General features: G+C 37.2%; 1 protein-coding gene, 1 long non-coding RNA gene and 1 pseudogene across 2 annotated transcripts; 2 read left to right on the forward strand and 1 right to left on the reverse strand.

Annotated features, from left to right (window-relative positions):
* Window positions 1-37: 37 nt before the first annotated feature.
* On the reverse strand, window positions 38-20,350 carry LOC145791193 (uncharacterized). The gene is made up of 3 exons (XR_014331052.1): window positions 20,315-20,350; window positions 273-331; window positions 38-173 (listed from the first exon to the last, which is right to left on the reverse strand). It is a non-coding gene; the product is annotated as an uncharacterized LOC145791193 (long non-coding RNA).
* LOC114323644 (U2 spliceosomal RNA) lies at window positions 302-428 on the forward strand (annotated as a pseudogene).
* LOC114323640 (uncharacterized protein At3g27210-like) lies at window positions 3,098-17,041 on the forward strand. Its single transcript, XM_028271297.2, has 3 exons — window positions 3,098-3,302; window positions 16,137-16,211; window positions 16,353-17,041. The coding sequence occupies exons 1-3, from the start codon at window positions 3,170-3,172 to the stop codon at window positions 16,766-16,768; spliced, it is 624 nt and encodes a 207-aa protein (XP_028127098.1). The 5' UTR covers window positions 3,098-3,169; the 3' UTR covers window positions 16,769-17,041.
* Window positions 20,351-22,480: the final 2,130 nt, after the last annotated feature.

The raw sequence follows: 22,480 nt of genomic DNA on the forward strand, positions 1-22,480 counted from the left end.
TTATATATTCAACAAATTAGGAAAGCAAAGTACAATCTGGAAAAACATTAACATAGCAAAACAACTCGGCAAAATCTATGATTTTAGAGGCACTTCGTAAGAGAATTTATATAAAATGGTTTTATGAAATTATCCTTCCTTCCTTCTGTGCCTGTAACCTTGTTTCAAGTTCACTGCAACAATGAAAACAAAAAGACAACAACAGACAAATACTTGCTTCTTTATAATCTCAAATATAGGGCAGAAAATAAAAATAGGGCCAAAACCATTACCAGAAGAAGACACCAAAACAACCGTCTCTATGTCGTCCTTTGAAAACGAGCCACATTTACTGCAAGGATCAAGTGTAGTATCTGTTCTTATCGGTTTAATATCTGATACGTGGGCATCGGCTCACATGATATTAAGGCCAAGTTTGGGTAGTTTAAAAAAAGTCAAAAAGTCAAAAAGTTACTCAAAAAGTTAAAAAGTCATTACTATTCACCAAAAGTCAACAATTACGGCTGCACAATTCCCAATTCTAATTTTCCCCTACAAACTAATTTTTACAATTTTTTATTACACATTTTTCCATAAAAAGTCAAAAAGTTAACCCAAACATTCATATTTTCAACCTCAACTTTTTAGTCTAAAAAGACAAAAAGTACACTTATTTAGTCTTCCCAAACTTGGCCTAAATTAATTTTTTTAGGTGGAGGGTCCATCACAGTAGCGTGCAGCTGGGGCCTCTCGAGCGTCGCCTTGGCGTTGCACTATTGCCTCGGCCTGGCGCACTCCACCAATTCTAGTAAAATCTTTCCTGGGCCATATGATTATGGGCTAAACTAAAAATGCGGTTTGGGCTCAATTCAGAATGAGGTTTAGCCCCATTACTGAGATTGACGAATTTGTTGGGCCTTCAGTGTAACTGATATAGTGAATCGATTAAAATTTCTGTCAGTTTTAATAGTGGCTTTCCCTATCTCGGGTTTGGGTTTGACGAACTGGAGGAGGGTTTAGGAGGATACAAAAAAAAGTCCCTTTCCAATAATCATTCTGTAATACCCAAGATTGTTTGTAAAATCATGTAGTTATTTTTGGATTTTTGATCATATAGGCTTAATTAAGTTAATGTGGTTTAGGCCCATTAATGAGACTTACGTGTTTGTTGGGCCTTGAGTTTTACTTGGTCCCATTTGTGTAATGAAATGATAATAATTTATGTTAGTTTTAATTGGTGGCCTTTCCTAGTACATGTTTGGGTTGAGGAAGAAAGAAAAGGGTTTAGAGGAGGATAAAAAAAAAAAAAAAAAAGGCCCCTTTGGGATAAAAACTAATAATCATTCTGTAATTCCTAAGATTGTTTCTAAAATCATATAGTTATTTTTGGAATAACTAAATATTGAGTGAGCATGTAAGAATTGAACTCTCTTTTGTTTTGTTTTGAGGATGTAAGAATTTGCTTGATTTCATTTTCATTAAAATATCTTTACCAGGTTATCAACTCATAGCTTACAAGATCGATTAGTATGTAATGAAAACATGTTTAACTAATATCAAGTATACTGTTGTTTTAAAATTTTCATTGGGTGATCTAATTGCATGTTAGCAAAGTAAAGTTTCTTGGGGACCCAAAATATTGAAATGCACGACTCCCAGATATATACAAAGGCACAAAAGTGTGAATAAAATATAATTTTTTATTGGTGCAAAATAGTGCATTCTTTTGTTTAAAAAGTGTATTGATTTCATCCAAAATTATGACTCTCATTATTTTAAATAAATAAGTTGTGTTTGAAAGTGTAAATAAAATTAAATCAAGCTAACCCTATAAAAAGAAGGTTTTTCAATTCTCATTTTGTAGGATAGTGACTTAAACAAAATGATGTGAATAAATAGGATAGTGGCTTTTTGATTTTTTTTTAAGATGCCAAACTTAGTCTAAGAATATTTATTCATTAGTTTCATAGTTATTAAGCAAGTGTTTGGGATGTTCTAAATAAGTACACTTTTTAACTTTTTAGTTAAAAAAATATTAAAAGAAAAATATATATTTGGGATAACTTTTTAACTTTTTACAGAAAAATATATAATAAAATATTGTAGATGCAAAGTATATTGCCGGGGTATGCATTTCAATTTATTTTTTTTAATGGGAATTAGTGGCTTACATTGTGCCACGTGGTATGAACTTGGAAAATGTAGATGCAAAGTAGACTGAGGAAAAATGCTTGGGAGCACTGCTCCCACTAATTAGGTGGCAGTGGGTCCCGCCATTAATGATGTAATGTTTTGGTCTTGGAGTTGTGTTTTTTTTTTTTTTACTTTTTTAATGCATTAGTGCTATTAGTGGTAATGTTTTTAGTGGGATGAATCATTGTTGGTAGACTGAGTTGCACTGTTGGGCTAACTAATTAGCTTCCTCCACATACTTCTTTCAAATAGTATGAATTTTTTGATTTTTTTAATAACTTTTTAACTTTTGTAATATATACCAAATAATTCCTAAATTATTATAATGGCGAGATAGATGAAACTTACTAGATACTAATCCGCTAAATAGTAGACGAGACAGACAGGTGAGTTGTCCCGACTCATCTTTGATTGGTTATGTAGAATAAGTTCAACCCTTTATCATTTTTAACTCATTTCATTGGTTAAGAGCACCACATAAATACGTAATTCTTAAATAATTTTTCAAACAATAATTTGGTTTTTGCAACTTTTTTTTGATAACCTCGATAACTTCTACTTTCATCTTAATTAAATCATAAATTATGAATGAAAACTATTCTGATATAAATTCAAAAAATACTATGCACCAAACAGGGTATTTGATGAGTTCAAAAAAATAAAAAAATAAAAAAATGATAAATCCCACATGGGTATGGGCAATCATTGATTTGCACATGCCGTTGCTTCCCTTACTTCCCTTTGAAGACCAAAATCTTCTCCCTTCCAATATTTTAGTAGATTTTGGTTGGATACCCTTTCTTTTTCTTTTTTCTTTTCTTTTTTTATAATTTATTTATGAGCTTCTGTATTTAGCATAAATCCAAAAAAAAGCTTGCTTTGTCTTACATTGTCCTAAACCCATCACTCTATACTCTCTCTCTCTCTCTCTCTCTCTCTCTCTCTCTACAAAACTATAAATTTAATTCTCAGACATGTAAAGGGTATCATTGTAAACATGGGTTCTTGCGTTTGGGGGAACAAGAACTCTCAATTAGTTCAATCACCCATTAAGAAAAACACACTCAACACTGAACAAATCCAGCCTCAATCCTCTTCTCTGGCCAATGTTTCAACTTTTGGAGACTTGGGTATGATTCTGATCTTGATTAATCAACTAAGGTTTAAATTTTTTGATTTCTTTCCCCTGTTTGGTTCTTGAGAAAAAAATTAGGGAAAAGAAAAGAATTGCAAACTAATCCTTTAACTAAGTAAGCCACTCTTTAGTTATTTTTTGAGCATTTTTTCTTATGTTAGCTAACTTCGATATGTTCTATGACATGTTTGCTTGTTTTTCCAATGATTTTTATCCGAATCATAGTGTTAGCATAATTCTGATTCTTCTTGTGAATTAATTTATATCTTCTATGAAATGTTTGTTTGTTTGTTTTTCCGATGATTTTTTTCCGAATCATAGTCCTTACGTCTTTTCTTTTGATTCTTTTAGCATAATACCGATTCTTCATCAGAATTAATTTGTATTTTCTTCTAGTGAAACCTATATTATAAGTTGATTACAACCATGAACTACCAAATTTTAGGAGAATTCATTCGTTTTGAGTGTCAATTTAGTGATTTAATTGTTTTTGGAAAAAAAATATTTATTCAATTTCTTTTTAGTCAGAATTTGATTTCGTCAATTTTTTTTATACATATTTCATTTGATTTATTTTCCTTAATTGCAAATTTCTTGATGGAGTATGAGTATCAATGTACTTAATGGCTTGGGAATAGTAATAAAAATTTTAGATTCTCTCTTCTTTTCTTTTTCTTTTCTATTTTTTTTCTCCAATTCCTTGGCTATTCATGTGAATGAACCGTTTAATCTTGATATTCTTAGTGAATTAACGGATTTAATCTCCATTTGATCGTATTCTACCTAAGATCACTGAAATCAGAGTAAATTTTTTTTTTTCTGTATTTATGTTTTATTAAAGGAAGTATTATCATGCTGGCAGTAAATATGCTTGTAATAACAACACCATTGTAATAATAATTACTTAAATTGTTTTCATAAATTTTTTCCCTTGATGGAAAATGAATCTGGTCCAACATATTTTTGTAAAGTAATCTCATCTCATCTTATCAAATGGTTATGTGATATGTATTTCTCAATGTAGGAGATTGTAAATTTGTAATGAGACACACCAAGATTGCATATATATATATATATATATTTATATGTTTATCTTATATGCATTTGTGATTGTGACTTGGGCAGAAATAACCTCTCTTTACACACACATTTTGTCCGACAACCTTCACCGTATTTAAAAGGTTTTAATTCTGTTGTGTACAAAACAGCAACAAGAATAAAAGAAATAGAGAAAAGGAGAGAATATGTTTGATTACAAAAATCAAACTCGAAATAAAAATAAATAAATAAATAACAGATTTTATTTTGTTACAAAAACAAAATTAAAATCCGAATAAAAAAACAAAAAAAAATAACACTGAAAGTAATTAAATAACTTACTTGATTTAATTTCTTCGAATTATTTTTGTGATCAAGTCCAGTGTTTAACACTGTCTCCTTAAGACAGATTCGTCCTCTCCACGGTGCTTTCAGAATTCGGACGTCTATCTCCCAGGATGAAATGATCTTCCACAAACAATAGCAGCACTACTAATTGTTTGCCTTACGAACACACTAAGTGTTTACACTCTTTCTTTAGAAAATAAAATGCAGCAAGATGAAGAATAGAAAACAGAAGTGAAATACGAAATTTCTGAATGCAAAATATCAAATGAGGGTGGTCCTATTTATAGATGTGAAGGTGGCTCTTCAATTTGAATTAAACAGGTATGTAACTCTTGGTTTTGAATTGAACAGGTATCATACCTGTTGGGTTTTGAATTCAAACAGATTTGAATTAATTCAAACAGATAGTAAAACGGGAAGGGCCCTGTTTGGGTGTGCATTAATTCCAAAACAGTTTATTTCTGTTTGAAATCGGGAAGGGCCCTGTTTGGGTGTGCACTAATTCCAAAACAGTTTATTTCTGTTTGAAACCGGGAAGGGCCCTGTTTGGATGAACAAATAATCCAAACCAATTTAATTTGAGGATGAATTTTATTTTAATAAAAAATAAAATTAAATTCAAATGTTTTTGGCCCAAAAAGATTAGAAGCCCAACCCAACCACACACCACGCACCCGCGCCCAAGCCCAGGCCCAGCCCGCCCGACCGGACGGACGGCGGCGGCGGCGCGCGCGTGTGTGGTGATTTTTGGGTCCAATGGGTCTAGCCCATTTTGCCCATAACCTCTCCCTCTAAAACACTTGGGTACCCCTTGGGGCACACCCCAAGTATCTCACCATAAGCCTTATAAACCCTTTCAAAACCTCCCACCAAATCAATGTGGGACAAGCCAATTTACAACCTTAAGGAATTTCCACCAAAACTCCATTTTCATGGAGCACACTTTGGCTTCAATTTCCCATTCACTCGGTAATGGTTTTGAGCAACCAAATATACCACGTGAATCACAACGCGGCATAGAACGCGTTACCACTTTGACCCGAGTTAATCGACACTCGGGGCCCACCTAAAAAATAGACCTAACTTAGGAAAAAATTAACCATTTCCAACAATCCCCCACATGAATGGAATTTGATGACAACGGAAATGCAACAATATGCAGACTTAACGAAAGAGTATAAGTCGAAAATATCTTGCATCAGGATAGGTAGTTTTCGGCTTTGAACCTTCCCTAGTGATAACCTATCGGACTTACTGGCTAACCAATGGACGCGATGCCTTGAATTGTTCAGCCGTTTGTGTAAGCCAAGACAATAGATTTCACACAAAATATCTTCTAACACATCGTGGTTCTCACTGTTGTGTTCATTTTGGCCTTGAACGCACCTGGTTTCATAAGTGTTTCTAGAGAATTTAGCCTTTGCATTCTCATAGAACCGGCCCCAGTTCAACACTCATATAGGTGATTCTTATTATGAGTATCTCCTTATACTCATCTTGATTTTATGCCTTAATCAAGATATAAGTAATCATTAAAAGCAAAGCTTATCCTTATACCCCTGCATACAACATATGTTGCAGATATCACTCTCACCATAGGAATGGGTAGGAATTTTAATCCCTTGGTGATTTCTGGCGAGCCATACATAACTTAGTTGTCCCTTTGAACTTAGTTCTTGGGATCTCCAGTCATATAAGTAGGGTTACCATTATGACGACTCTTATGTAATAGGCTTTAATCCCATCCCCTTCGATGAACTATACACTAGCTCTTTTGTCAAACCTTTTGTTAACGGATCCGCAATATTCTCTTTAGATTTTATATAATCTATTGAGATTATTCCGTTTGACAACAATTGCCTTACGGTATTATGTCGACGACGAATATGTCGTGACTTACCATTATACATATGATTCTGTGCCCTGCCTATTGCAGATTGACTATCACAATGAATGCAAATAGCCGGCACAGGTTTTGGCCACATTGGAATGTCTTCTAAGAAGTGACGAAGCCATTCTGCTTCTGCACCTGCTTTGTCTAAAGCAATGAACTCGGATTCCATTGTGGATCGTGCGATGCAAGTTTGTTTCGTGGACTTCCAAGAAACAGCAGCGCCTCCTAGAGTAAAGACATATCCACTAGTGGATTTTGAATCTTTAGTATCCGATATCCAATTGGCATCACAATAACCTTCGAGTACTGCTGGATATCGAGTAAAGTTCAAACCATGATCACGAGTAAATCTTAGATATCTAAGAACTCGAATGATCGCTTTCCAATGGTCTTCTCCAGGGTTACTAGTGTACCTACTCAATTTACTTATAGCATAAGCTATATCAGGACGAGTACAATTCATTAGGTACATTAGGCTTCCAATGATTTGGGAGTATTTTAACTGAGACACTGCATCACCTTTATTTTTCGATAAATAAAGACTGATGTCTACAGGTGTTCTAGCTAAATTCAAATCATCCTTGATAAATTTATCAAGAATTTTCTCAATATAATGAGATTGAGATAATGCATATCCGTCAGATGTTTTAGTAATTTTCATTCCTAATATAACATCTGCGACCCCCATATCTTTCATATCAAATCTTTTGTTAAGCATCTGCTTAGTTGATTTGATCATGTTTTGACTGCTTCCAATGATAAGCATGTCATCCACATAAAGACAAACTATGACATATCCTTGGTCAGTGTTTTTAACATAGACGCATTTGTCACATTCGTTTATCTTAAACCCATTAGTAAGCATTGCATGATCAAATTTTTCATGCCATTGCTTAGGTGCTTGTTTTAATCCATAAAGGGATTTTACAAGTCGACAAACTTTCTTTTCTTGCCCTGATACTACAAACCCTTCGGGTTGTTCCATATAGATCTCTTCATTTAGATCACCGTTTAAGAAAGCTGTCTTAACATCCATTTGATGTATTTCTAAATTAAACAACGCTGCTATAGCAATAAGCATGCGAATGGATGTTATTCTTGTCACAGGAGAATATGTGTCAAAATAGTCCAGACCTTCCTTTTGTCTGTAACCTTTAACAACAAGTCTTGCTTTATACTTGTCAATTGAACCATCTGTTTTCATTTTTCTCTTGAATATCCATTTATATCCAAGAGGTTTAGAACCTGGTGGAAGATCCACCAATTCCCAAGTATGATTCTGCATAATGGATTCAATTTCATTATTAACAGCCTCTTTCCACAAAGGTGCTTCAGGACCTGTCATTGCTGCCTTAAGGCTTTGAGGTTCATTTTCTAACAAGTATGTCAGAAAATCTGGACCAAAGGATTTTGATGTTCTCGCTCTTTTACTTCGTCTTGGTTCATCATTAGTTAAATCCTGTTGGTCGAGACTATTACTAGTCTCTTGTGTTTGATTGTCATTAGTCTCTTGACTTTGTGTACAATCATAAGTTCTTTTCTGTGAACTTAATTCCTGTCCTTTCTTGTAAGGAAAGATATGTTCAAAAAACACAGCATTCCTTGACTCTATAATAGTGTTCACATTTATATCAGGTATATCTGATTTATAAGTCAGAAACCGATATGCACTACTATTCTGAGCATAACCAATAAACACACAATCTACTGTTTTTGGTCCTATCTTAGTCTTTTTAGGAACAGGTACTTCAACTTTTGCCAAACACCCCCACACTTTTAAGTATTTGTAGGAAGGTGGTCGACCTTTCCACAATTCATAAGGAATGCTTTTGGTTTTCTTGTGGGGTATTCTATTAAGAACATAATTAGCAGACAATATTGCTTCCCCCCACAAGTTTTGTGGTAAGCCTGAACTTAGTAACATGGCATTCATCATTTCTTTTAGAGTTCTATTCTTCCTTTCAGCAATTCCATTTTGCTGTGGAGAATAAGAGGCTGTAGTTTGGTGAATAATGCCATGTTGTGCACAAAATTCATTTAATGGTGCATCATATTCACCACCCCTATCACTTCTAACCATTTTAATGGTTTTACCAAGTTGATTTTCAACTTCTGTTTTGTAGAGTTTAAACATTTCTAAGGCTTCATCTTTACTTCTAAGTAAATAAACATAACAATATCTTGTGCAATCATCGATAAATGTTATGAAATACTTTTTGCCACCTCTAGTTTGAATAAACTTTAAATCACATACATCAGTGTGAATTAATTCTAGAGGTTCGGTTTTTCTTTCAACCGATTTAAATGGAGCCTTAGTTAGTTTCGCTTCTACACAAATTTCACATTTATGATTAGGATTAATTTCAAACTTTGGTATATAATCTAAACCAATTAATCTACGCAAAGCATCAAAATTCACATGTCCTAATCTACCATGCCATAAATTTGACTCAAGAATATAAACAAAAGATGTGTTATTCTTATTCATAGCAACTTTCGGTACAACTGTCATTACATTTAACTTAAAGAGACCATCACTCATGTATCCCTTACCAACATACATACCACTCTTTGTTAATACAAACTTATCAGACTCAAATACAAGCCTAAAACCATTTTTACTTAACAAAGACCCAGAAACTAAATTCTTCCGGATGTCAGGTACATGTAGTACGTTGTTGAGGGTCAGTTCTTTCCCTGATGTCATCTTCAAGATTATTTTCCCTTGTCCAGCCACAGCAGAAGTAGAAGAATTTCCCATGAAAAGTTGTTCACCATTTGCAGCCTCATTGTAGGTAGTGAACATCTTCTTGTCTGCACATATGTGACGAGTTGCTCCAGTGTCAACCCACCACTCTTTGGGATTTCCAACCAAGTTAGCCTCAGACACCACAGCAGAGAGGTTGATGTCATTCACTCCGTCAGAGATGTAATCCAATTCTGTTACATTGGCCTGATTGGTGGTCTTCTTACTTGTACTTCCATGATTCTTTTTAGGGCGGCGGCAGTCAGAAGCTCGATGTCCAGATTTGCCACAGTTATAGCATTTTCCTTTGAACTTCTTGCTACTATCGCCTTATTTAGGACCATCTCCAGTAAACTTCCTCTTTTTGTTATGTGGTTTATGAACTTGTTCAACCACATTTGCCTTGGACTCAATGGGATTTTTCCCATTCCTCTTTTCAGCCTTTCGGTTATCTTCTTCAATTCTTAATCTTACAATCAATTCATCCATAGTCATCTCTTTGCGTTTATGTTTTAAATAATTTTTGAAATCTTTCCAAGCCGGTGGTAACTTTTCCACTAAAGCTGCGACTTGGAATGACTCGCTAAGAGACATACCTTCTGAATGAATATCATGCAAAATTATTTGAAAACTTTGAACTTGAGATATTACCGTTTGGGAGTCTACCATAACAAAGTCCAGAAATTTACCGACGACAAATTTCTTCGTGCCGGCATCTTCTGTCTTGTATTTCTTCTCCAAAGAATCCCACAATTCTTTTGCTGTTTTCAGAGGACTGTATACATTATACAGCATATTGTCAAGGCCATTTAGGATGTAGTTTCTGCACAGGAAATCTGAATGTTTCCAAGCATCTACAGCGGCAACAACTTGCCGATCACTTTCACCCTCTTTAAGTGCTGGAGCCTCTTCATGGAGAAACCGGGCCAAATTAAGAGTTGTAAGATAGAACAACATCTTCTGCTGCCATCTCTTAAACTCGGTACCATTAAATTTTTCCGGTTTTTCTCCATGATGAACATGGTTCTGGATAGGGACCGATGTAGGTGTAACAATAGGAGTACCACTGCCAGATGCAGTTTCAATTGTAGTAGCCATAATCTCTGATTACAAAAATCAGAAAATATTAAAACACAAATTAATTTTCTAGTTACTAAAACCAGAAAATAATTATAACAACAAAATAATTTTATTTTCCTTGTTACTAAAACTTGAAAAATAAAATATCACAAGAATTTTCTGTAATACCAAATAATATTCTGAATTGTTAATGACACCAGTATCGTACTACTAGTAATTGTCAAAGAAAAGAGACAGTATATTACTACTATCTGTCAAATAGCATAAATCACTATTTGTTTTTCCAACCAGAATATTAATTTGAAAACACAGAAAATTAAATACAATGAAGATACCCAAAAAGGGGTCTGTCTTAAGATTGTCCGACAACCTTCACCGTATTTAAAAGGTTTTAATTCTGTTGTGTACAAAACAGCAACAAGAATAAAAGAAATAGAGAAAAGGAGAGAATATGTTTGATTACAAAAATCAAACTCGAAATAAAAATAAATAAATAAATAACAGATTTTATTTTGTTACAAAAACAAAATTAAAATCCGAATAAAAAAACAAAAAAAAATAACACTGAAAGTAATTAAATAACTTACTTGATTTAATTTCTTCGAATTATTTTTGTGATCAAGTCCAGTGTTTAACACTGTCTCCTTAAGACAGATTCGTCCTCTCCACGGTGCTTTCGGAATTCGGACGTCTATCTCCCAGGATGAAATGATCTTCCACAAACAATAGCAGCACTACTAATTGTTTGCCTTACGAACACACTAAGTGTTTACACTCTTTCTTTAGAAAATAAAATGCAGCAAGATGAAGAATAGAAAACAGAAGTGAAATACGAAATTTCTGAATGCAAAATATCAAATGAGGGTGGTCCTATTTATAGATGTGAAGGTGGCTCTTCAATTTGAATTAAACAGGTATGTAACTCTTGGTTTTGAATTGAACAGGTATCATACCTGTTGGGTTTTGAATTCAAACAGATTTGAATTAATTCAAACAGATAGTAAAACGGGAAGGGCCCTGTTTGGGTGTGCATTAATTCCAAAACAGTTTATTTCTGTTTGAAATCGGGAAGGGCCCTGTTTGGGTGTGCACTAATTCCAAAACAGTTTATTTCTGTTTGAAACCGGGAAGGGCCCTGTTTGGATGAACAAATAATCCAAACCAATTTAATTTGAGGATGAATTTTATTTTAATAAAAAATAAAATTAAATTCAAATGTTTTTGGCCCAAAAAGATTAGAAGCCCAACCCAACCACACACCACGCACCCGCGCCCAAGCCCAGGCCCAGCCCAGCCCGCCCGACCGGACGGACGGCGGCGGCGGCGCGCGCGTGTGTGGTGATTTTTGGGTCCAATGGGTCTAGCCCATTTTGCCCATAACCTCTCCCTCTAAAACACTTGGGTACCCCTTGGGGCACACCCCAAGTATCTCACCATAAGCCTTATAAACCCTTTCAAAACCTCCCACCAAATCAATGTGGGACAAGCCAATTTACAACCTTAAGGAATTTCCACCAAAACTCCATTTTCATGGAGCACACTTTGGCTTCAATTTCCCATTCACTCGGTAATGGTTTTGAGCAACCAAATATACCACGTGAATCACAACGCGGCATAGAACGCGTTACCACTTTGACCCGAGTTAATCGACACTCGGGGCCCACCTAAAAAATAGACCTAACTTAGGAAAAAATTAACCATTTCCAACACATTTGACTTTTGTTGGCAGTTGTGGGAGTTTTAAGCACAACAACGGATAGCAATTTACTCCGTCCCAATTCCCCCTCCCACTTATATATATTAAATATTTTTGTATGTATTTATATTTATGTACAATTTAAATTTCAAAAGATAAAATAGGAGTGAACTACCAAAATATTGTTGCGGATCTTGGGCACACCAGGGGACACTCACAAGCAAAAACACAAGACTTTTAACGTGGTTCGGCAAACCGGCCTACGTCCACGGGAGCGATGTTGTTATATATCAACAAATGGAGGAGATTACACACTCTCAACTCACTGTCTCTCTATATAACACACTCTTTCACACTCTCTGATACACAAACAGAATATAGCTCTCACTAGCTCTCTCTGTTTTGTGCCTCTCTCTCAGCAGTGTGTTTCTCTCTTGCTTGCTATGTTTGCCGTGTATTCAACTCACCATCACCATTCCATTTTATACACCAAAACAGAAGGTAGAGGAGGCCTCATGGGTGTGTTGGCTGCCAGCCCAATATTCTCCTTTGAGCTGCTGTCCAGTTGAAAGCTTTGTCCCACCATGTGAAGACTTCACATGGCCAACTCCATGCTTTCTCCTTTGTTGCTGGCGCATGGCAAGCCTCATGGTTGCCAACTCAAGCCTCATGACTTGCCAACTCATGCCAACCTCTTTTGCCTTCCTTTTACCATGTGGGTTGGCCACCCTTCCATGTGGCTGCCAACTCAATTTGGGTTGATCTCCTACAAATCACCCCCTCAACCCATATGAGGTGATCCATAATAGCACCCCCTGCCTGGAGTGCCCGGCACCCCCTCACTGGGGTGCCATGCATAGCTTACTTTGCAACTCTTTGAGATGGCATCTCTCCCTTCCATCCAGTCTTGGAGAGATCCCAATATGTCTCTAATTCAGGAGCAAAAGAAACTTTCTTCCCTGGGACATGCTTTGCTGTCTTGGTCTCTTTGCTCTGAGCTGTCTTTAAAATTGGCCGCAATGGCTCCGTCTTGTGCACCTCCGAACTGCCTCCATGCGTTCTTGTACACTTTGGTTGCCATGTCTGCTGGGCCCTATGTCTCTTCTGTGCATGTCTTGTACGTCTTGCCCGGTAAGTGACAGTAGCTCCGTCTGTCACAACCTTCTCCACAAGCCTGTACAGATTCCCCTCCAGTCGTCCATGTAGCATCACCGTATCTCCATGGATGACTTTGAGATTTCCTTTGCTAGATGTGAAGCTATAACCCTTCATGTCTAGCATACTTAAGGAAATTAGATTCTTCTTCAGTCTTGGCACGTGTCGGACTCCATCCAACGTGAAAATTTTTCCATCTTCCATTCTCAGCCGTACTGTTCCCATGCCAACAATCTTACTCACAGTGTTGTTAGCCACTCGAACAATACCTCCATCATTGGCTTGGTAGGTAGAAAAAAGTTTCTTATCCATGCATATATGATATGTGCTTCCGGAATCTAAGATCCAGTCAGGTTTCGTCATACTCGACGAAACTGTAAATGCATACTCGTCCTTAGCATTTACTGCAGCAGCGACATTTGATGAGCTCGCCTGTTCCTTGTATGCCTTGTCCTCCTTGAGCTTTGCACAGTCTTTTTATGAGGTGATCCTCCTGATCACAGTAATAACACTTTCTCCTGAAGCCTGACCTTGATTGCGAACGTCCTTTTGATTTGGATCTACCCCGTCTATCATTGGACCTACCTCTGCCTTGCTCATTTTTTGAGGCAACCATGGCATTTCCTTCTGGGTGTTTGCTACTGCTACCTTCCTGTTTCTTCATCGACTCAGGAGAAATGAGCGTAGCAATCACCTCATCCAGTCCAAGAGCATCCTTCCCGTACAATAGAGTTGTCCTGAGATGCTCATATGATGCAGGTAGATAGACCAGCAAGATCATAGCCCTATCTTCCTCCTGGGTCTTGTCTCCAATGGTGTCCAATTCCATTGTGATCCTATTGAACTCGTCCAGATGTTCTGTGAGGTTCGCACCTTCTAGCATTCTAAGTGTATATAGCTGCCTCTTCAGAGATAACCGGTTTGTCAAAGACTTTGACTTGTACCTCATCTCTAACTTTGCCCATAGCTCCGCCGGATCTACTTCACTGATGACTTCCCGGAGTGTGTTGTTCCCGAGATACAACTGAATTGTACTGTTTGCCAATTCCCTCAACTCCTCCCACTTGTCATCCTTCATGTCTTCCGGTTTGTTGGACATTTTGAGAAGAGCTTTCACCAGACCTTCTCGTGTTAAAATGTTTTTCACCCTTTGCTGCCACATGGTAAAGTCATTACTGCCATTAAAAGGCTCAATCATGAAACTTGCGCCTTTTCCTGCCATTGTAAATTTCTTCCCTTTTTAAAGAAATTCCGATTTAAGAATCTAACCGTACGGATGGGTCCGGAATATTCCAAATAGTTGGAACTCACTATTGGATCGCCAAAAAACGGACTCCGAATGGCCTAGATCTAGCCAAAAGAGTTTGAATGCCTCCGATTCAAAAACTAACCGTACGGATGTGTCCGGAATACTCCAAATAGTTGGAACTCACTATTGGATCGCCAAAAACGGACTCCGAATGGCCTAGATCTAGCCAAAACAGTTTCAACGGTTCAGATCTGCTGAATCTGGTGCGCCTGAGAAGCACCAGATAATTCCTTCGGATCGGCTGGTCAACGGCGCAGTCAGCGGCTCAGTCAACGGTGCAGGGGGCGCTGTCAACGGCGGCTCAGCGGCGTGGCTTGGCTGGCGGCGCGGCTCCGGCGCGGCTCGGCCTGGTCAGCGGCTCGGCCTGGTCAGCGGCGCGGTCAACGGCTCGACGGCTCGGCTCGGCTCAGGATGACGTCAGTCTGACGTCAGCTGACGCGCGCCCCACTCGTCTTCTTCCTTCGTCGGCGCGTGGGGCGCGTGGGTGCGAGTGGCCTTCACTCTCGATCTTCAGGTGGCGCGTGGAGGCGCGTTAGAGCTCCGATTGGCCTATGGTTTGAAGTTTTGGACTCCTCTCCTCCTGACCTTCCTCCTGGTATGCTAAAAATTGGATTTCGACCACTTCAAAATCTGGACACTTTCGGAAAAAACTCGATTTTTCTCCAACCTGGCTCTGATACCAATTGTTGCGGATCTTGGGCACACTAGGGGACACTCACAAGCAAAAACACAAGACTTTTAACGTGGTTCGGCAAACCAGCCTACGTCCACGGGAGCGATGTTGTTATATATCAACAAATGGAGGAGATTACACACTCTCAACTCACTGTCTCTCTATATAACACACTCTCTCACACTTTCTGATACACAAACAGAATATAGCTCTCACTAGCTCTCTCTGTTTTGTGCCTCTCTCTCAGCAGTGTGTTTCTCTCTTGCTTGCTATGTTTGCCGTGTATTCAACTCACCATCACCATTCCATTTTATACACCAAAACAGAAGGTGGAGGAGGCCTCATGGATGTGTTGGCTGCCAGCCCAATATTCTCCTTTGAGCTGTTGTCCAGTTGAAAGCTTTGTCCCACCATGTGAAGACTTCACATGGCCAACTCCATGCTTTCTCCTTTGTTGCTGGCGAATGGCAAGCCTCATGGCTGCCAACTCAAGCCTCATGACTTGCCAACTCATGCCAACCTCTTTTGCCTTCCTTTTACCATGTGGGTTGGCCACCCTTCCATGTGGCTGCCAACTCAATTTGGGTTGATCTCCTACAAATATTACCCTCATTTTACATTTTTATCTCTTACCTGTCTCTCTACACGAGTGTTTGATGCTTGTCAAATCTATCAATGGCTGGTGGGAGTTTCTGGCACTAGGACAAGAAATAGAAACTCATATATATTTGAATTTCAAAATACAATAGGATTACCCTAATTTCGCATTTTTATCTCTTCTCTTATTGAACTTCTTTTAACTATTATTTCTCATCAGATGAATACAGAACACATTGGTTAACTATATTTTAGATTTCAATATTAACTAGTGTTCCTGCTATTTTATGCAGGGAGTAAAGAGAAGTTTTTCGATTCTCAACTCTGGTTAGAATCCGACTCTGAGGATTTCTTCAGCATTAATGGTGGTAAGATAACTCTAATCTTTCTGTACAATAATTTTGCAAGGAAGCATACTACTTTGCATCAACAACTAATAATGAATTACTTTCAGATTTCATTCTTCTTTTTAACTTCTATTTTTGACTAGTTTGTAATATCTCAAGTAGATTTTACCCCATGTTGGGGCAACACGCCCATCCATCAAAGCAGCTTCATACAAACATCTCAGCCTGGTTCCTCTATATCCGAACTTTCTCCAACCGATAATGTGAAGAAACTGGCTGACCTTTTCAGCAAGAGCTTCAACGAGAACCAAGTCGATGAATATCAAAATTTACAAGAAAGTAAGACTATTACTTCTGATCAAAAGCCAGAAGGTAAACATACAATACCAATAAATGAGAGCACTCAAATTTCTGAAGCAATTTCTGATTTCAGTAATGAAATGGCTCGGGGAAGAGTTCACAAATCTGAGAAACAGAAATTGTCGAGGTCAGAATCATGTTGCCTACCTAGTTTGGCTCGAAACCTGAGCTTCTGTGAGAGGAAGAAGAGGTTGAGCCCTAATAGTATTGGAAGATAAGCCAAGATTTTCATCATCCATCCCGTTTGTTGGAAGTTTCACATCTGAATTGGCATGATCACGTATTGTATCATTTGCAAAGTTACTTGTCATTTCTCTAGCACGGTATCAGAGCGATTTGTGAATTTGGTTGGGGAATGATCTCACATATGAAACGAAGGAGTTAAATATTTGTTTGATCAATGTCTAAAATTGTGTTTGGTTGGGGGATTTGAAAAAAGAAAGGGAAAAGGTAGGTGAAAAGGTACTTGGAATTTTTTTCAAATCCCCCAATCAAACACAGTGTAAAAAAAGAAAATGTACTTGAAAAGATATATATATATATATATATATGTATATTTGGAAAAAAATGCACAGGCTAAAAAAGATAAAACCACTAAATCGACGTATTTTCATTTTATTTGGAATTTTTTCAAATTTGTGAGTAATAGTTAGAACAGAGATGGCTAATGCCAAAATAGATTTTCCTATCTTTTTTAGTGTAAGAGTAATCGGTTTATTTTCTAACTGTTTTCAAATCAATGTTTAATTCAAAAGCAAGAGAAGTAACAAAGGTGATCATAACATCACAGTTTCATGGAAATTTTTCAATATTATTTATATATTCGACAAATTAGGAAAGCAAAGTACAATCTGGAAAAACATTAACATAGCAAAACAACTCAGCAAAATCTATGATTTTAGAGGCACATCGTAAGAGAATTTATATAACGGAGGATATGTGGTGGGTCCCATGAGCCGAAATAGTCCCGCCCAGTCCAAAACAGTGACTGGAAGGGATCTGGAGAGGATCCTCCTCTTCTGTGCCGGAATCTTGTTTCAAGTTCACTACAACAATGACAACAAAATCAAAAACAAAAAGACAATAACTAACAAATACTTGCTTCTTTAATAATCTTAGATATAGGGCGAAAAATAAAAATACAGCCAAAACCATTACTAGAAGAAGACACCAAAATAACTGTCACTATGTCGTCCTTTGAAAGTGAGCCACGTTTATTGCAATGACCTACAAAGAGCCGATCTTTCACTTCATCTGGGTAACATCTAGGTAACGAAAATAAGCATGTCTCCAAGACCTTTTTAGTACCAAAGTGCCACAAACAACACAAAATCCTACAACGAATCCAACTCCTGTGCTAAGATAGAACCACAACTCATCATACTCGTCTTCCATATTGTCCACCATTTTTTTGCCATCTTTGTCTTTTGCATCAACATCAATTGCAGCGGAACACTTGGTTGACAATGGGAGCCCACAAAGTTCCGGGTTACCTTCATAAATGAATGGATCATTGAAAGTCTGGAACTGATTGGTTGAAGGAATTGACCCGGAAAGGTTGTTGTATGACAAGTTCAAATGGCTCAGTGATGTTAAAGAAGACATGGTTAAAGGAATTGAACTGGAGATGTGGTTGCTCGAAAGGTCTAGCGTTTCTAACCATCGCAATTCTCCAATTTTCTTTGGTATCTTTCTTGTCAATTGGTTTCTTGATAAATTCAAGGTACCCAAGTCTAATAGATTTGTTATCTCTTCTAGGAATTCCCCAGATAGATTATTACTCGAAAGCTGGTATACCCAAATTGTCTTCCTTTCACTACCAAATCTATTTGATTAATATAAATCGACTCAGATGAAAATTCAAATACAAATGCAATTTTGGAAGAGATGAAACGATTAAAGCCACACAAATTTCCCAAACAGCGAGGTATAGATCCTGTGAAATAATTATGAGCAAGGTCTAAGATGTGGAGACCAGATAAATGACATAATTGTTAAGGTATATCTCTGGTGAACAAGTTGGCTCGCATTCGGAGCTTTGAAAGCAATGATAGATTTTCTCCCACCATCCTGGTATGTTCCAGGAAAATTTGTTATCTCCAAGATCAAGAGTGTTCAAACTCTTGCAATTCTTTAACCAAGAGAGTTCGCCAGAAAGATTGTTACCACTCAACCTCAACCAATAAAGAAATGATAGCGAGCACATTAATTTAGGAACATGGCCAGAGAGATTGTTTTGGGACAGATCTATGCTCCCAAGAACTCGCAAGTCCCCCAAATGGATGGGAATTTGTCTAGATAGATGATTGTCAGAAAGATAGATTCCAATCAAAGCATTCAATTTACATATGGACAAAGGAATGGTACAATTTAGAGAGTTCCCAGAAAGATTAAGCGTGATTAACAATGACATGACACTGCCAATAGTCCAAGGAATTGCTCCTGAAAATAAATTGTTGTTCAGAAAGAGAAACGTTATGTTAGGCCAGAGTGGGATTGTGCCTTCCAAGTGATTGAAACTCAAGTCCACCAAGGAAAATCCTAATGAGTTGGGAACAACACCGCCAATTTGGTTGTTAGATAAATAGAGCATGTCAATCTGCATCGACAATTTCCAAAACCAGTCAGGTATTGTATCTGAAATGGAGACATTTGTGAGGACAATGGATAAAAGTTCTTTCTGATTTCTCAGCCATGTTGGAAATTTTGGACCCAACAGATAGTTGCTGATTTGGATAGCTAACAGGCTAAATGGAGGAATCCATTCATGTGTCACATCAAAAACGCAAGTTGTGTCTGAAGATACGGAGAAAACTCGTAGTTTTGCAAGACCCTGTAAATGGTTTTGGGACACGAGGCCTTTCCAAGAATTATGGAAGAGTTGCAATTTAGTCAACTCTGTGAGTCTTCCTAAACTTGTAGGGATAGACCCATTCATCTCATTAAAAGAAAGGTCCAATTCCTTTAGAAAAAACAACCTTCCAATAGATTCTAGAATTGGACCTGAGATCAGATTATCATTCAGTACAAGGGATCTCAAATAATTCAAGTGTCCCAACGAATCGGGCAACTTCCCATTAAATTTGTTGGACCCCAATATCAACTCCTTCAAGCTACTGTTACAACACCCAGACAATCCCTCTAAAAGTTCACTTATGTCACCATTAACAGAGTTAGAAGATAGATCTAGTGATTGTAGGTTACTATAGTTTCCCAAAGCAGCATTGACAATGGAACTCGTAAAATTGTTTAAACTAACATTGAATTCCACAAGAGTACTAATATTGAAAGGCCATAGAGGCAACAAAGAGTGAAACTCGTTAAAAGAGAGATCGAGGACCAAGAGGGAAGTAAAATTTATATTCTGTATAGCTTTTGGAAAGTTGGGGAGATGACAATCAAACAAGTGTAACTCAGACAAGGAGGGCATGGTATTAATTAATGCAACCAATCTGTTGCTTCACTCAGGTTCACACTACCAAGATTAAGATACTTCAAAGAAGATAAGCCAACAAGCCAGTTTAAATCCGATGCCCAAAGATTGTAGTAAAAAACAAATACAGAGAGGTCGAGATATTGCAAGTTTGACAGATTTCCAAGATGAGGTAGAACCATTCCACTGAAATTTGATTGAGAAAATCTGAGATAACTCAATTTCTCAAGTGAGCTGATGAAATTTGGGATTGTGATTCCATGGAAATCATTCATGCTTAGATCCAAGTAACTTAAATATTTTAAGTCGAGCAAAGAAGGACTTATCTCACCTCCCAAACACGATGAGGAGTTATAATTGTCTGCAAGTTCATACAAACTATAAGAATCCCCTCCTTGGTTTTTGAGGTCAATCTTGAAAACATTGCCAATGTGTTTGTTGCAGTTCACACACCCTTCCATTGACAGCAACCTTTGCCAACCGAAGAAGAAAGCCGTCCAGAAGGATCTGTGAGTCCTCCTTTGAATTTAAGAAGGGCTTTCCTCTCAAATTCAATGCACCGTGTGGCGAAATTACCGTCATTGGAATTGAATCTATTGCTTTCAAGAGAAACAAATTGAGAAAGCAATGAAAGAAAAAGAAAAAGATTAAAGATGGTAGTTGAAAAATCTAGAAATCCTCTAGATATTGATTTGTGATTATGTAACAATTTTGAACAATTAATAACAATCCCAATCAAATAATCAACGATAAATCGACACAACAATTTTACGTGGAAAAACCACAACAAGAGTGCCTCCAATTGTGATAAAAAAAAATCACGGGCAAAAGCCACAAAACAATCAATTAAGAAAACATAAAGTAATTACACAAGTGTACTCTCAATTACCTAACGAATCCATGCCCGAATCGAACCGACCCCTATGTGCCTCTTCCAACCCTATCTTCACCTCATAATTGTCTTGTCCAATGTCGAATCCACAACGCCGATGTCGAATCCACGACGATGAGCCACTCTAGATTCCACCAAAGCTTCAAGCTCGAATTCTCCAGAATCCACTGAAGAACAACTCTCTTTTTTGTATTGAATAAACAAACAATCCTTTGATGTATACTTCTTAAACCATGAGTTGAATACTTAATCAAACATCAAAGAAAACTAGCAAAATAGCTCCAGATATAAACTGTAATAACCAAGAAGAAGATCTCGAAGTTGTAACCCTAAAATCTGACTGAAACACATATTTATAGCAATTTGTTCCGCGATCTCCACTCGAGCGGACCTCGCTCAAGTGCAGAGAAATTCCGCTCGAGCGTAAAATGTCAACTTCCAATACTTTTGCAGACAGGTCAAACTTCTGGAACCAAACGTTCTCCGCTTAAGCGTAGGAATGCCCGCTCGAGTGGACTAGCAACTTTGAAGGCATTTTTGTAGGGCGCTGCCCCCAGGACCCTCGTGAGCTAATCGGGTAGCTCGATCCCCATCATAGTCAGTGAAGTGGCAAACATGAAAGAATTAACTGCTGAAACTTCTCTGCAAGGCACAATTCGGGTTGGATTCACATCTAAAAACTCATAGCCTCACTAGAATCAAAGTTGAACAAAATTATATCTGAAAGGAGTTTTGTCAAACGGGATTGCCAAGAATAAAAACCTAACAGTAGTATATATACTGTGATTAGTCATCTTTGCTTCAAATTAAGCACCGCCAAAAGATAGCATCAATACTTGGTAAACATATGAATTTTTGAAGATATATATATATATGTATGCATTGATTGAAAGTTCAAGCAATTATACTAGTTGAATCGTCCACTTTTGGGAAGCACACCAACTAAGAGAAAATGAGAGTAGTTGAGTAAGTAAGATTTTCCTTACCGTTAAAAAATGGGGAGCAATGTTACATTTACTTAAACTCTTACTAATAATCTTAGTAAAAACATACATGTTCAAATATGATTGGATGGTTAAATATCTTTTTTTTACAACTAATCACGTATGTAGAATTATTTGAAAATGGGTGGTCTTAGTTGTACTACTTTTTTTTAGTAAAGAAAGAAAAGGGGTGACTCAAGCTTAACCAAACCCAGACCCCAGCCCCCGTTCGAGGAGAAATTTAAGGGCGCCATTCTTGCTCGTACCAAAGGAAGGGTCACACTATCGAGACGCACAAAAGTATAGCTAATTAGAGCCACTTTTGACAGTAGGTACTTTACCGCGTCATTTCAAAGCCGATAGAATCATCGAATCCATGTTGGGCAAGTGCCATTTGGGGTTCATGGGTCATTTTCCTAGCCCAATCAAAAATATAGAAGCTTTGTGGAGTATTTATGAATCCAACTTTGTTTCAAGAGAAGGAATTTGTAACAAAATAATATTTAGATCAGTAAGATTTTCAAAATTTCTTCAATTTTTTTTTAAAAATATATATGTTGCTTTTCTGTCTTCTATAGGCAAACAATCAAACAAACAAAGGCAAAATGATTTCCCTTATATT

The sequence above is a fragment of the Camellia sinensis genome, chromosome 5 (assembly GCF_055761805.1).
Source record: "Camellia sinensis isolate YWXY chromosome 5, ASM5576180v1, whole genome shotgun sequence".
NCBI classification, from domain to species: Eukaryota; Viridiplantae; Streptophyta; class Magnoliopsida; order Ericales; family Theaceae; genus Camellia; species Camellia sinensis.